This window comes from Acipenser ruthenus, chromosome 25, assembly GCF_902713425.1.
Source record: "Acipenser ruthenus chromosome 25, fAciRut3.2 maternal haplotype, whole genome shotgun sequence".
In the NCBI taxonomy this organism is placed as follows: domain Eukaryota; kingdom Metazoa; phylum Chordata; class Actinopteri; order Acipenseriformes; family Acipenseridae; genus Acipenser; species Acipenser ruthenus.
In genome coordinates, this window is record NC_081213.1 from 20075570 (window position 1) to 20089857 (window position 14288).

At 39.5% G+C, this 14288-nt stretch overlaps 1 protein-coding gene across 1 annotated transcript in view; it reads left to right on the plus strand.

The window, feature by feature from the left end:
* Nucleotides 1-14288, plus strand: part of LOC117414101 (ubiquitin-like modifier-activating enzyme 1) — a 71496-nt gene that overhangs the window by 14373 nt on the left and 42835 nt on the right. Inside the window, exons 17-22 of the mRNA XM_034906162.2 lie at nucleotides 2523-2718; nucleotides 4781-4855; nucleotides 6356-6545; nucleotides 6666-6754; nucleotides 7827-7919; nucleotides 9013-9204. Coding sequence (XP_034762053.2) covers nucleotides 2523-2718; nucleotides 4781-4855; nucleotides 6356-6545; nucleotides 6666-6754; nucleotides 7827-7919; nucleotides 9013-9204 — 835 coding nt within the window. The remainder of the gene's footprint in view (nucleotides 1-2522; nucleotides 2719-4780; nucleotides 4856-6355; nucleotides 6546-6665; nucleotides 6755-7826; nucleotides 7920-9012; nucleotides 9205-14288) is intronic.

The following is a 14288-nucleotide window of genomic DNA, read 5'->3' on the forward strand; positions in this document are numbered from 1 at the left end:
CTAATTGAAGTAATAAAATATATTCAGCATAATAGAAAGAGGACCAGTGATAATGGTGCTCATGGTCAAGATTGATTTTAAAACCTCGGTTATCACTTTATTTAGTTGGTATGTTGTTGTTATTTTGCAAACTCAGTTATTATTTTTTGCCTAATATTTATATTTCATAGGCACTTTTTTTTTCAGTAAACGTGTACTTATAGCACATAAATACAGTGCACAACCTTTGCCTGTAACCTGTAACTTTTTTCCCTCGAACAGGTAATTAGGTAATCCTCAAAGAAATAACAATGCCTTTGAAAAATGAGTCTGTTTGAAGTTTATTTTCCACTTCTGCAGACACTGTAGCTTTTGAAATGATTGCCCAGTTTTAATTGCATTTTAATTGTGTTTAATCACATTATAGCTTGACGTAAGTTCTCTTTCATGGGTTCTGTTTCTAGCTAACCCTTTAATTATACCACTTAGCCCCAGATTTGCTCTAAGAAACCTCTGTTCTGCTCAATCAAACTCAACAATAATGCACTCCTAGAAGAAAGTGTTGCACATTTTTGCAGAAACACTAACTGTATAATGAAAATAAATAAAGATATTGTAGCAGGGGACATGTGTTTTTATAGACTGAACCTGGGTTAGTATCGAGCCAAGGGCTTTATTTCACAATCCCATATCCCATTACAACTCCACTGAGCCAAGGAGCACTCAAGACATCCAGCCCTGCTGGACTGGTAGATAATATCTATATATAGTTATAAGAAGGTAGAATACTCCCCCATCCAGTCTCATTAAGGGCACAGAATTTGATGCATGGACCATAATTGTTTTCATAGACTCAATAAATCTTGCGAAGATTTAACATGACCCCCTTAAAAGGCAAAAAAACGCACCAGGCAAATGAGGCCGCCAAGGAGTGAACAGGGATTAGAGCACATTAAACTCCAGACACTTCCAGATAAATTTAATAGGCAAGCTTCCCTGAGTAAAAGACAAATAATATATTAAAAAGTCAAATCTGTATTTGCTTAGGGAGTTACTGTCTGTTAACCCTTGTGGAGTACCACCTTTGGTTTTCTGAAACAGTCCACATGTACTGTACATTAGATAACTAAAACAAGAATCCAGTGCTGTCAGCCTGCCCTGTTGATAGACATGCATGCATGCAGACAGACAGATAGACATCTTCAGTCTTCAGTGCTGTCGGCCCATCAGCTTCCACTGGCAGTGAATGTATCCTTATGCTGTTCCTGCACTGTGGCTACGGCAGATGGCTTCAGTCTCCAACTCTTGTCATCTTTCAACGGCACTGAATTCAAGACAGAATATCGATGAAGGAGACTAAATGAAAAAGTAAAGTCTGATTAAATTTGTTTCAGATGAAGGGGTCTATCTTTAGCCCCAGCAGGAGCAGAGCGGTTCAAGATCAGTAATATGTTACTATCCAGACGACAGGCAAAGCTGGTCTGCTTCCTGTTTAGGCCCCTGAGTGTAAACATCTGCAACTAATTTGGTTTTACTTTCCCCACCACTGTTTAAAGAAAAGCCTGTCTGTTTATAGAGAGCTGGTTTAGGAACTTGCAAGCTGGCTCGGGGCCCCAGAAAGCATGTGAACTCAGAAGATAGAAGGAAGGAGTGTGGCCAGATTCCTAAGAGCTTCCTTAGGGTCTAGTGGTCTCTGTGATTGATTAAAAAACGATTTTCCAGTTCCCATATGGTAGGAACAGAACAAAAACAAATTTTGAGCTTCGGAGGCCAAGAACCTCATAACTTTTCCCACAAAATAACTTATATACAGTAATAGATCTCTATAGAATTTTGTGACATAAGTACAGTTCCCACAGTGCACAGCAATATAATTTCAATGTACTCATTTTTGTGGGTGAAAAAGTGTGGGCCACATGTCTTCACTCTATGGTAATACAGTGTTTTTCTCAGGACTACCATAAATGAACTCGGTAGGTGCTGTCTGAATTGCAAAGGTCATATAATAAAACTACTATATATAATTGGGTACTGTATAAGGATGAGCCTCACCCAACCTCACATATTTATTATTCTACTGCCATGTCTGCTCCACCCTGGTCCGGCCTTGCATGTTAAATGTGAACCCCCTAAGAATTATTACATGTGTTTTTAAAAGAGCAGTACTTACTGCTGCATCGTTATTTATTTTTTATACTGGTGCTCTATTAAAAAATATTTACAAACAAAACACACTGGCGGGCTGTCAAACCTACGGAATGCCACAGGTTACTAGAGTGCAGTAGCTGAATAGGGAACACAAAAAAAATGGAACACTACACAAAACTCCAACCTTTTGCGAAATATTGTAGGTAATAAGTTGGCTATTATTAAACTAGATTTCTATCCAAGTAGTCAATAATGTAGTTATATACCGAATAAACCTGGACTCGAATGGCAGCACAGTCCAGAGTTAACACTCTAAGTTTAGAGCAGGCAGTTATCCTGAATGACTATATGACAGGGTGGCATGTTAGTGCATCTGTGTGTGATCCTGCCACCAGGGACCCCCAGTTTGTGGAGCGGACGCTGAAGCAGGGCGGGGCAGAGACCCTGGATATCCTGCAGGGAGTGTACGACAGCCTGGGCACACGGCGGCCGCGAGACTGGGCAGACTGTGTGAGCTGGGCCCGGTGCCACTGGGAGAGCTGCTACAGAAACAACATTCAGCAACTGCTGCACTGCTTCCCATCTGACAAGGTATAGAACTTAGAGCTAACTGTCCATCTGTCTGGTTGTGCTGCACAGAAAAATTACACCACAAGGCCACCGAGTGGCAGGGTTTCTATACAAAATTACATTGCCTGTATAATTAAGAACAAAGTGATTTCAGCCAAAATATTCTGTTTTACACACTCCTATCTCTCTAATCTAAAGCGACATGAAAGCAGTTCTCAACAATAAAAAAAGTACTAAATAAAATGAAACCCAATACTTATGTGCATCAAAACTTTTCTGTAACAACACTGCTGTGTAAGTTCCTGTACTCATTTTACATTTTTTTTTTTAAAGCTGTTTTTAATTCATTTCAAGTCTTAACATATGTGTTTATTGGTTTTTTTAAAACATTATAAGTTTTTCCTTATATAAAATGTGCGCCACAGCTTAGTAAAGCAGACATACACAAACATGAAATCTACCAATACCATCTCATTTTTTGACTCCTGCTAAAGGAGTGAATCGCTGTCGATTACCAGACTCTGGTAAATCTGTTTAAACACAGTAGCACAGTAGTCAAGAGGCCGTGATGAATGTTAACTGTTACAAATGCTAATTGTGACAAACTGCTTTTGTAGATCGAATGGTAGTAACCTGTTGTTGTTTATATTTGCTAGTTGTGAAAATGTTCCCCCTTTCTTGAAAATGAATTCTAACACAGGGATACTAAGTAAAGGCAGAAGGATCTGCTTGTCTTTAGTATTTTAAGACTCACATTGTTGTGGAGTGCCTCTGCCCTTTGTGTGCCGTTAGCTGTTACATAAAACATAAATACAAGTTTTATACTGTTAATTATTTATTTTTTAAGGGATCTTTTTGCCAAGAGCAGTACTGTATGTATTATTTAAATTAACATTGTGTCACCCCTCCAGCATGGAACACAAACTAATTCCAGGCTACTATTTTAAGACTTAAGATCAAATTAAAGGGAATGTGTGTGTGTGTGTTTTTTTTTCCTTCCCCAGAGCTAAATTCACAGAACTGAGATTATGGTATGATGCAGTAATACAAGCTGACTTTAACAAATTCTAAATCCAGTAGGGGAGTAGATTGGGGAAAACAAATGCAGATCGGTTAACTAATGTATTTTCCACTTTCATTAGAAACAGGTTTAAGGTGGTCGTGTGCTACAATAAATAGGGAAGCTCTTGTGATTTAAGTTGCATATTGGTAAGCCTATGTGATTCTTTTATTATAATTGCATTTCTCCGTATTTCAAATGACTAGGTTTGTATGTTAATTTGTACATATTAGTTTGTACCTCCTCAATGTAAGGATCTATTTATTCTTTTTTTAAAATAATGGACATAATGAAAGCATGCAGTATAATGAACAGATTAATCAGAAGTACTGTAAACGGAAAAAGGAAAAAAAAGTACGTCTGAAAAGGTCAGCCAACATCCACCCAGGTGCCAGCACTGTAAAACAGTGTCAGCACTAAGGTGGTCCTAATGACAAAATTGATTTTATTGCAGCTAGCAGACCAGCAGCTATCACTGGGGCCTCTTTCTGTTATTTTGAAAACTATGTATGCTTCATCCCAGACTAGGAAGTGTATGATAACCTAAACATTGAGCCAGTAATGCAAAAAGACATGTCCTATTTTAGTAATGTTGAAGCCAGTGATTAATATGCTGGAGCACATGGTTTTATCACGATTTTGAGTATGCAGAAGATCACTTGAAAGCATTCTTAGTGACTCCCTTAAATGACTTCAGAGCATCATGTGAGACCTTGTGCTGCATCATGTGCAAAGGGGTTTTCATAAAAGACCACTGTTTGGGTATTTCTATAAACATGAATGGTATGACAACATATTTTTGATAAGTCCATGCACCTTATATCCTCTGTTGCCTGTTTATCCCACACTTATAAAACCATTATTGAACTGGATTCCAAAGAGCTGCATGTACACAATCATCCTGGATTGTAAAGTGCGTGTAGAATGTAGAAACCATTACTACCCTTTCTTCCTAAAAGAAATCGCTGCAGAGTGTCCCAGTTAGCTGAACAGTAATAGCCCTGTGTTTCTTTCTCTCCTCAGGTGACGAGCTCAGGTCTGCCCTTCTGGTCAGGACCCAAACGATGTCCTCATCCCCTGATCTTCAACCCCAATAATGTGAGTGCCATCCCACCCTTGTAATACAACAGAATACACTTCATTGAATTTAGCAACTACAAGTGCAAAGGATAGATCTTTATTTGTCTGTGGCATTTTATATGTTTGTGATTTGAAGCACATATTATGTTAAATAGTAACATGGATTCAGGCATACAGTAACATCGACAGAAATTGCGTAAAAGACGCAACATTATATACCAAACAATTGTATTAAGAACGGATACACACAATGTCATAAAATTGATCAAATAACAGTATGGGTTCCATGTTGCCTTTGGTACAGATTTCAGGTTCATCTTTCCCAGTGACAGACATGCCAGGATATAATCCATGAAACACACTTTTAACAGACCAGAATGACTAAATAAATACCAGCTCCTGAGTAAAGAGAAACCCAATGGAGTTTGGCAGCGACATGCCTCCTCAATAAGTTGTAAACTGAACTCTAACAGGATCTGTTGTAAGTGGAGTTCACCTGTACTACCAATTTTCTGCCTCGTTGCGATAGTATTTGCATTTGCTCTTGGATTTTTTTTTCCAAGGAAATAGAAAAAAATGTTGGTGTCCTGTACTGTACTTCCTTCCAAATAATAGTTCCTGCAGACCTACCCTGCATCAAGTTGGTACCTGTCTGTAAGATTAAACTGCAGCATGGTATTAATCCATTGGAATGCCACTGCTCATAATTCATTATAGAGTTCTTTGAATTAAATGTGTTGCTCAATGATCCAGTAGGTTAGCTCCAATGTTGATTTCTTGTGTTCTATCGGTTCTATGACAGGAATGATGAGGAATAAGCATATAGCTTTCTAACATGAGCAGCTACTACATGGTTTTAGCTTGTGGGAATCTTGTTTTATGTGTTATTTATGAAAGACTACTGTTTATTCCCCTTCAGTATTCCTGTGTATTGTCCAGAAAGACAGATCAAGAATCTTTTACAAACCGTAGACCCAAGCAACAGGCACAACATCACATTACAGTGTCAGTAGCAAAGTAAATGACTTAAACAGGAACAGTAAAGCAGGACCATAGATCCAACTGCTTGGTTTGATTTAAATTGCAAAACCATTGCTTGAAAGTATGAAAGATGTTTAGAAAATATTCTGCATAATGTACACGAGAGCACAGCAAGCTACTTTTTTATGGTACTAACAACGTATTACTGTGTCTGTGGGGATTTGTATGTTAATTACATATGTTTAGTACTTACATTACAACGCTTGTGTTGAATGATTGATTTTGCTGGTCCGTAATGTTACATTCAAAAACGAAGCCAGGTAGACAAAAGCGAATTGCCTCCAGCAGTGTTATTCCTCTCCAGCCCCCAGTACTGAGCTCCCTGTTTTGAATTTGAACAGATAGAGCCCAGATTTTGCCGAAAAGATGCCTGCTTTTAATACTATAAACACTCCTTTGTTTACTTACCAACTAGGTGATAAGCCTGCTAAATGGTTTCTAGTAGTTTGCTTGTTTAATGTGTTCCATGTTTTACAGACCACCCATATGGACTACATTGTAGCGTCGGCTAACCTGTACGCCCAGACCTATGGTATCAAGGGGACCCGAGACCGAGGGGAAATCGCCAGGACACTCCAAACGGTCAGCGTGCCGGACTTCACCCCTCAGTCCAGCATGCGGATCCACACCACGGACGAGGAGATGCAGGATGACAAGCAGGGAGTGGGTGAGTGGAACAACAACTTCACTGGCAAAATGTTTCCAGGTTAGCCCAGGATTTAATGTGTTGGTAATGTCTCTGTATTGAATTTGTTGTCACTGTTTATGTGATTTCTTTTTTTTTCAGACAACAGCAAGCTAGAAGAGCTGGAGGTCAAACTGGCTTCTCCACAGAGCTTTGGCATGTCCAGTATGAACCCACTAGAGTTTGAAAAGGTAGGGATGTTCAAGGTTGGGAATGTTGCCTACAAATATAAGAATATACACAAGGGGCAATCCATTTACATATAAGTGTGTGTTGCAGGTGGCAGGTGTTGTCCAAGTTTTTCACGTCTCATTTGGCATTGGTAGTAGTATCCCTGATAAAACACTTTAAATACCAGGCTTATTGTGCCAGGTTCTGCCTTCATTGCTTCTGTCCAATGAAGTGGAACTGATCTTATTGCCATTGCCAAATGAAGTGGAACTGTCCTTTTTCATTATTATAACTCAAAAGCTGAAGACTGAATAAATCCTGTATTTGGACTGAGGGAAATTGTCTAGGTCCGATTTCAGTTAATTGTTGCTCGCCTTTACCTCGCCATCTACTCTGCAACGCACTGTCAGAATAATCACTGGGACATTTAGTGGACTGACTGATTGATTGATTGATTGATTGATTGATTGATTGATTGATTGATTGAATGAATCAGTAGAATGGACCCAGGTGATCTTCATGGCATCAGGTTGCTCTTGTGGATTTTGTACCTGTGGGCTGCCTCAGGCTTGCAGAGATCAAGACCTGTCTGGATCTTTTTAAAAGCTGTAAGATTTTATAAAAGTGAGATTTAGGATAACATCCAGGTCCCCAAAATCTGCCCAATCAAGAACTGAAGCAGGTAGTGGGACGTGTAGCACAAGCTGTATTTATTTATGGCTGTGTAATCAAGGATGTACATTTATTTTGTGAAAGTAAGAGTTAAAGTGAGCTACACAATATCACTTTGTGAAAGACATTATTGTGAGATAAAACTGACTGTTTAATAATAGTATATTTGTTAACCTTTGTGGACATACAATACTATTCAGTAGTTAAATACTCAAAATAGAAAAAAAGTAAGGAGGGTCCACTTTGATTCCAGCCTGCATACACTGCATTCAGTTTAGAATTAGAGCTGTTTCTTAGTAAGGAAATTCCAAGTGTTGTTAACAAAAAGTATGCAAATAATTTCTTAAGGAAGTTTTATGGCAACCTTGTCATCACCAATGGATTACTTCCAACTAACTGCCTTCTAAAACTATTTTCTAGGATGATGACACTAATTTCCATATAGATTTCATTGTTGCTGCCTCTAACCTACGAGCTGAGAACTATGACATCCCCCCTGCTGACTGGCACAAGGTGAGAGAGCTCAACGGTTTGGAGAATATCTGAGAGGGACATGATTTGTGGGACTCATTAGAACATCTCATTTCATTTTGTCTGTTCTGTACCTGCCTGTAGATAGTCAGAGAGAGGGCTTCAGCACTGTCACCCCCTCGCCTTTCAAACCCATCCCTGTGCTGTACATTCCCTCTGGATGTCGAAACATACAGTAAATGGGGGGGAGGGTAAGGTGTGCTGTGGAGCGCGTGGAGGGAAACCGCAGTTAGATCTGGTTTCCTCCCTTCGCGTGCCGGACTGGGTGTGGAGGCACGGTGGCAGGAAAGGACCTGCTCTCTCTTAGGCAGATCTCTTTGTGTGTCGACTGGGCCGCGTCTGTCCAGGCTTGTCTGTGTGGAGCAGGCTCACAGCATTCCACAACACACTGCCTGCATAGGAGCCAGGTGCAAGTCTTACTCAGCTTGCAGCTTTAGTTTTTATTTTCTTTAAAAAAGTAAAAGAAAACTTCAGGAGGGAAACCACTAAGCTGCCCATTGTCTTCAGTGACATTAACACCTACAGACTGTCAAAGCCAAAAAGTTTGTTTGAAATTGTCAATTACGCAGTTTCTGTAGTTTTCAGCATGCCACAAGTCCCCTGATATCCAGGTTGCTAGGAATAATGGGAGTCACATAGTCATTTGACTACTTGATGATACAGCGATTGGAAGGCTGTTGTGAAATCTGTCTTCTGCCAAGTTGAAAGCAACACATCATCATATGAAGTGTGATTTGTTTCATAGCCAGTGATCTGAGACATGCATACTGAATAGTACTGCATTCAAGATTTACTAAATTAATTTTCAAAAAGGATTGGCATAAGTTTATTACTTTGAGCATAAACACAGTTTACTTTGCAGGCATGAATGTTAAGGTACTGTAAACGTCTGAACCAAATGAAAGGACTGTACACAACATAATTAACTTGTAACAATCAGACTGAATACACTACAAAATATATTACCATTATTCACTTGAGAAAAGTCTGCTTTCAATGTTGATTTCACTGAGCTCCTCGCCTCAAACCTGCTACTTCCACACTGCATCCCTCTCCCTTGTCTGTTCCTTTGCAGAGTAAGCAGATCGCTGGGAAGATCATCCCGGCCATTGCTACCACGACGGCTGCTGTAGTCGGCTTGGTGTGTCTAGAGCTCTACAAGGTCATCCAGGGTCACAAGAAGATGAGCTCTTACCGGAGCAGCTACATTAACCTGGCCGTGCCATCCTGTAACCTGTGGGAGCCCACACCAGCAAGGACGCACAAGGTGAGATACACCGCGAGGATTCAGAGGGCACTCTTTATACAGCTGCCCCTATTAAAAGCCTACAGTTAGGAGGTTATAAAATCATTTGGTGGAAACCACTGTTTTAGTACAGTTGTACTCCACTTATAACTGACTCCAAGGGACAATGGAGAGCAGTACTTTATAAATGAATATAAATTATAAACACAATTCAAAATGCTGTATGTAACTGCAAACAGAAGTAGCTTAAATATAAACAATTTATTATTTGTAGAAAACACGCCCCTGTGGGCCATACTATGTTATAAGTAGTACCATTTTACAAATGTATATTTTCGCTTATTGTATTTGCTATACATTTAAACCGTGCAACGGCTGTGGCAACAAAAACATAGAAGAATAAAAGTAAACAGCAACTGTTTTTTCCTGCCTGACATCACAAACGCCACCGTGACTGTGATTTACTGTCTCGGATTTACCTTATTTGTGCAAAATATCTCCTTGTGGAACAGGAAAACTGTACGTATTAAACGGTATATATGTTATAAACAAGTCTGTTTTAACCAAAGTAATTCCCCATTAAAACCCAATGGAGTTTGGCAGGGACATGCCTCCTCAATACGTTGTAAACTGAACTCTGTTCTAACAGGATCTGTTGTAAGTGGAGTGCACCTGTAGTACCAATTTTCTGCCTCGTCACGATAGTATTTGCAGTTCCATTTTTCCAAGGAAATAGAAAAAAATGTTGGTGTCCTAAAAAAAACTGGGAAGAAATAACTTAGATGCACTAAAGCATTTATTCATGTCATGACTGTGTGGTTCATTTGTTGTTATTGAACAGACTTAGCCAGTGAATGTGTATGTGTACGTGTGTCTGTGTGTCTGCATAATGAGGGTAGGTGAGCAATGTGTTCTTAATACCTGCAAGTGTGTACTGCGTACGAACGAGTGTTCGCGTGCAGAGGGTCAGCTAGTGTAAGTGAGTGAGTGCTTGTCTTGAGAGTTAATGACTTCCCTTCCACCTGGGCACTTTATAAGAAAGTACTGTAAGCATTAAACTTTTAAACTCCCTCTGTCTCTCCTGGCTGGCTTGCTGGCACAGGGCCACTTTCCCAGCTCCCCAGACAGGCTGCTGTTCTCTAGCTCTGTACCTGACCTCTCTCTGCCTCCAGAGATCTGGCACACATCAGCCACAGGAAACAGGGTCTGAGCTTTATATTAAACACACATCAACTTTATAAACTCACTTCCTGGGAGGGGGGCCCCTGGGGAGGGGGAAACAGCTTCAACTTCTCCAAAAAAAAGACATCCCTTTAAACATGTTCACTAGTTATAGACAATTCTGCCTGTCTCCCATCCTCTTGAGCCCCCCCAGACCTTGCTAACAGTGACACTCACTCATATAGTGGGTTGATGAGGCATTTTCCTACGAAGACTGTTTCTGAAATGTAGTGCTGGTATTCACAAAACTGTAACTTTTCACTTGGGTTAAAGAGCAATTCAAAGCACCCAACTCTAAACCCTCTTAAGAAGAAACAACCAAGAAGCTTCAAATAGAATGTGAAATTGAGAATTTTAATACCAAGTTGCATACAAAGCAACGGCGACAGATTTGTCCAAAAAAAGGACCCCGTGCATAGGGTGTCTTTGATTATTATTTGTCCAAACTGCACGCTTATATTTAGCAAATGATCTAGCAAAATGTACTGGAAAGACAGTAAGCAAAATGATTAGAACATACATAAGCAGAGGGTGAAATACAGCTAACAACTCAAAAGTCCATTTAACCTTCAGTCTAACACATTGCAAACAAGGTTTTGCCTTTTACTGCCTTTGAAAAAATCTTTTGTAAACTATTCTTGAGATATTTGCTTATTTTTTCAAAGTTTGAATGGAATACTTGACTGTGACACCAATCCATAGTTAGTGCCTCAATCAGCATGCATACAATACACATTGTATGGCTATCCATATAATGGTGTGGTTTTTAAAAAAAAAATGTTATGAATGTGATTGTCTTCAACCACTGTATTATTTATGATGGTGGTGCTTGAAATTATTGATTTATTCACAATGGTGCCATTGTATTCCTGGAGCAATACATTTCCACAAAAATAAATACAGTTTTACACAAACAGATTTCTCCATATGGTTTGTAAAATATGTTTTAAGAAGGTTGTTTCTTGTTGTCATTGAGGTGTTGTCACAAAGACGGCCGGAGTGGGTGGCGTCAGACCAGAAACAGGAACACAAACGACAGAGAGATGTGGTTTGGTATAAGCTGGTCGCGTGATCGCGCTCAGCATTTAATAAACAGACAGAAAATAAAAGGTTTGAACAGACAAAAACAGGACACGGCACTGGTAGCCAAAAGAAACATATAAACAAAACGGACTAAACACTTAACAAACGGTGCACGGAGACAAACAAACACGGTGAGTACAAACAACACTTATTATATTTATAATTACGCTTTTAACTCTCCTTCTCTCTCACCCGTTCTCCACTCTCTGAACACCTAACCCTGAGTGCAAGAAATGTGCGTCTATATATACTATTGTGCTGGGATTCAATTACTAATTAATTATTCACTTGAATCCCAGCACGTGAATTAATTCTGTGCAACCCCGTGCTCACATATTACATTTAACCAGCACGTGAAGTGATTTGTGCTCTCCTCGTGCCTAAATACAAATCTACACTTTAAACACACGTGAAACACAGACCCGTTTATATCCCGTGTACCAATCTATACACCAACATTAACATACGCACGCATACACACAAATGCACACAGGGACGGGGCGCTTTGCCACAGGTGTGTACATGAGCAGGTTTCTAAATACACACTCTTTCTAGACTGGATAGAGAAAATGAAAATACTTACAAATTGAAAGTACAAAGCAAGCTGTTCTTACAGATCAATCCTGAATTAATTCTCTCACCTGATAACTGTGTTTAAAGAATAATCCTATCATTTAAATTTAAAGCTGTTGTAGCTCAACCTAAGACAATGTAAGTATGGAGGACCTGTAGATCACACTTTTGCTCTATGACCTGGGAGAGAGGAATTCCAGATCAGCACTTCTCAAAGGCACATTTGAAGCAGTGTGTTACTGTGCTATGTCTGTAGTCAGAAGACTGTATAGTCAGATAGAATTCGTCCCATAACTTCTATCATATAATCCAAGAAAAGCCTGGTAAACCAACATTTTTATTGCACTCCACTTATAGAACAGTTATCATGTCTACACAGGCAAACAGCTATGTGTGCAGTTTATCCAACAGGCTGATCTGACAAAAAGCATTTCTTCTGACTTCAAGTTGCAGTTGGTGTTTTATATTCATTATCATAATTTAATATATCTCACATTTTCCTACATCAAGTTTGATTTAAAAAAAAAAAACCCTCTCCTTTACCATAATGTGTGCTTCTTTCACAAGTGAAAATGTGAGACCTACAAAATGATGGCAATACATATTAAACAAGATTTAGTAGAATCTTCTGTGCTGCCCAAGGGAAACTATGTGGTGGTGTGGTAGCATCCTATAACCTACCTGTACTACAGGAAGTGAAGAGGGAGATTAACCCATATAATATGGATGTCCTGTGGCATGACACATGGGCTTCACTGGAGCCTGAGTGAAAATAAAGTCTTCAAAACAAAAAGAGATTTGTGAGAATGTTATGTGAATGTTTTTTTGCACAGGCTGGTGGTTAAGTTGAAAAGGAGAAAAAGCAATTTTGCCCTAGAGGTCTGATTCTCTGTATGGCTCCAAACTTCTTGAACACCCCTCATAACATAATAAATAAAAGCATGCTGTACTTGCAAAACACAGAGAGCTTTAGATTAAAAAAATAACATTTAAAAAAAATGGTTCCATGGTAGGTGTCCAATTCAGCAGCTTGGGTGCCAGTAGATGCTTGGAAAAAAAGTATTAACTCCTACATTGAGAATGGAATATAGTTCTGGAGCTGCTGACAGGGTGAAATTCAAATCAGAGCTGAAAAGAACTGGGTGAATTTCACACCAATCTGTGTGTCATCATCACCACACAGACAAGCGGTTAATTTATTTCAGCTCCATCTGGCTTCCTTATGTCTCCCTACTCTTGAGTAACTGAATCTGCTGCAAACATTGTGCTTTGAAGCCTGGATTGTATGTGTCATTCATGTGAATATGTGTGTTTCATGTTACATAAGAAGGAGACAGGATGTTTTGAAAATAAGAATTTTTAAGGTGCTGGGTGGCAGAGGTGGAGAGCTGAGAATGGAGCGTTTTGACTCGTGCTCTTTATTCAGGTGCAAGGTGACAGTGCTGTTGTGTTTAAAGCTTCATGCAGTGTATAGTCTGGCAGTCATGTAGGTTATGTAGTCATGTAGAGTGTTACATAAAAGTTGCAGCAAACTTTTTTACAGTAACTTTCTAATGTACTGCAGGTTTTGGATAAAGAAAAAAAAATACAAATGTCTTTATTCTCCCTGTGAGTGTTTTTCAAGTGCTGTTTTCAATTTGCATGGCACCACTGGTTTAGAAGCAACATAAACATCCCTGAAGTTCAATTTTCTTGCTTCAACCTTGTGGGAATGTTGACTTTTAAACTAGTCTGGAGGCAGACTTAAGCCTGAGACACAATCAGTGAAGGGAACGAGTGTCTGACAGTACCAAGTGATCTTACTGGCAGGGAAGTTGGTCTTTACTAAGGTTAACAGGGGTGCAAGGGCAGCTGAAATGGGCAGTAAAGTGGTACCACAGTGGCAGCATTTTCATATTTTGACTTCAGTGTCAGTGCCAGTGTGCTACTATCCTTAAAGCAGTGGTTCATAACCCTGGTCCACAGGGATTACTGACAACCCAGTTTTCTGTTCCAGTCTGGTAATTAATTACCATAGGCTCAAGTAAACTCTCAGAGGATCTGACCACAGTTTGATACTTGAAAGCAGTTATTTTAAAATTAAGATAAAACCTCCCAATCCTGCACTGTTGCTGGTCCTGGAAACCTATAACTAGGGACTATTGATTTAAAGTCGGCTACTACAGTAACCAAAGCTAACTTTAAGACATGGGGGCAACCAGGTTAGTCTCCTCGGTCCATCTGAACGA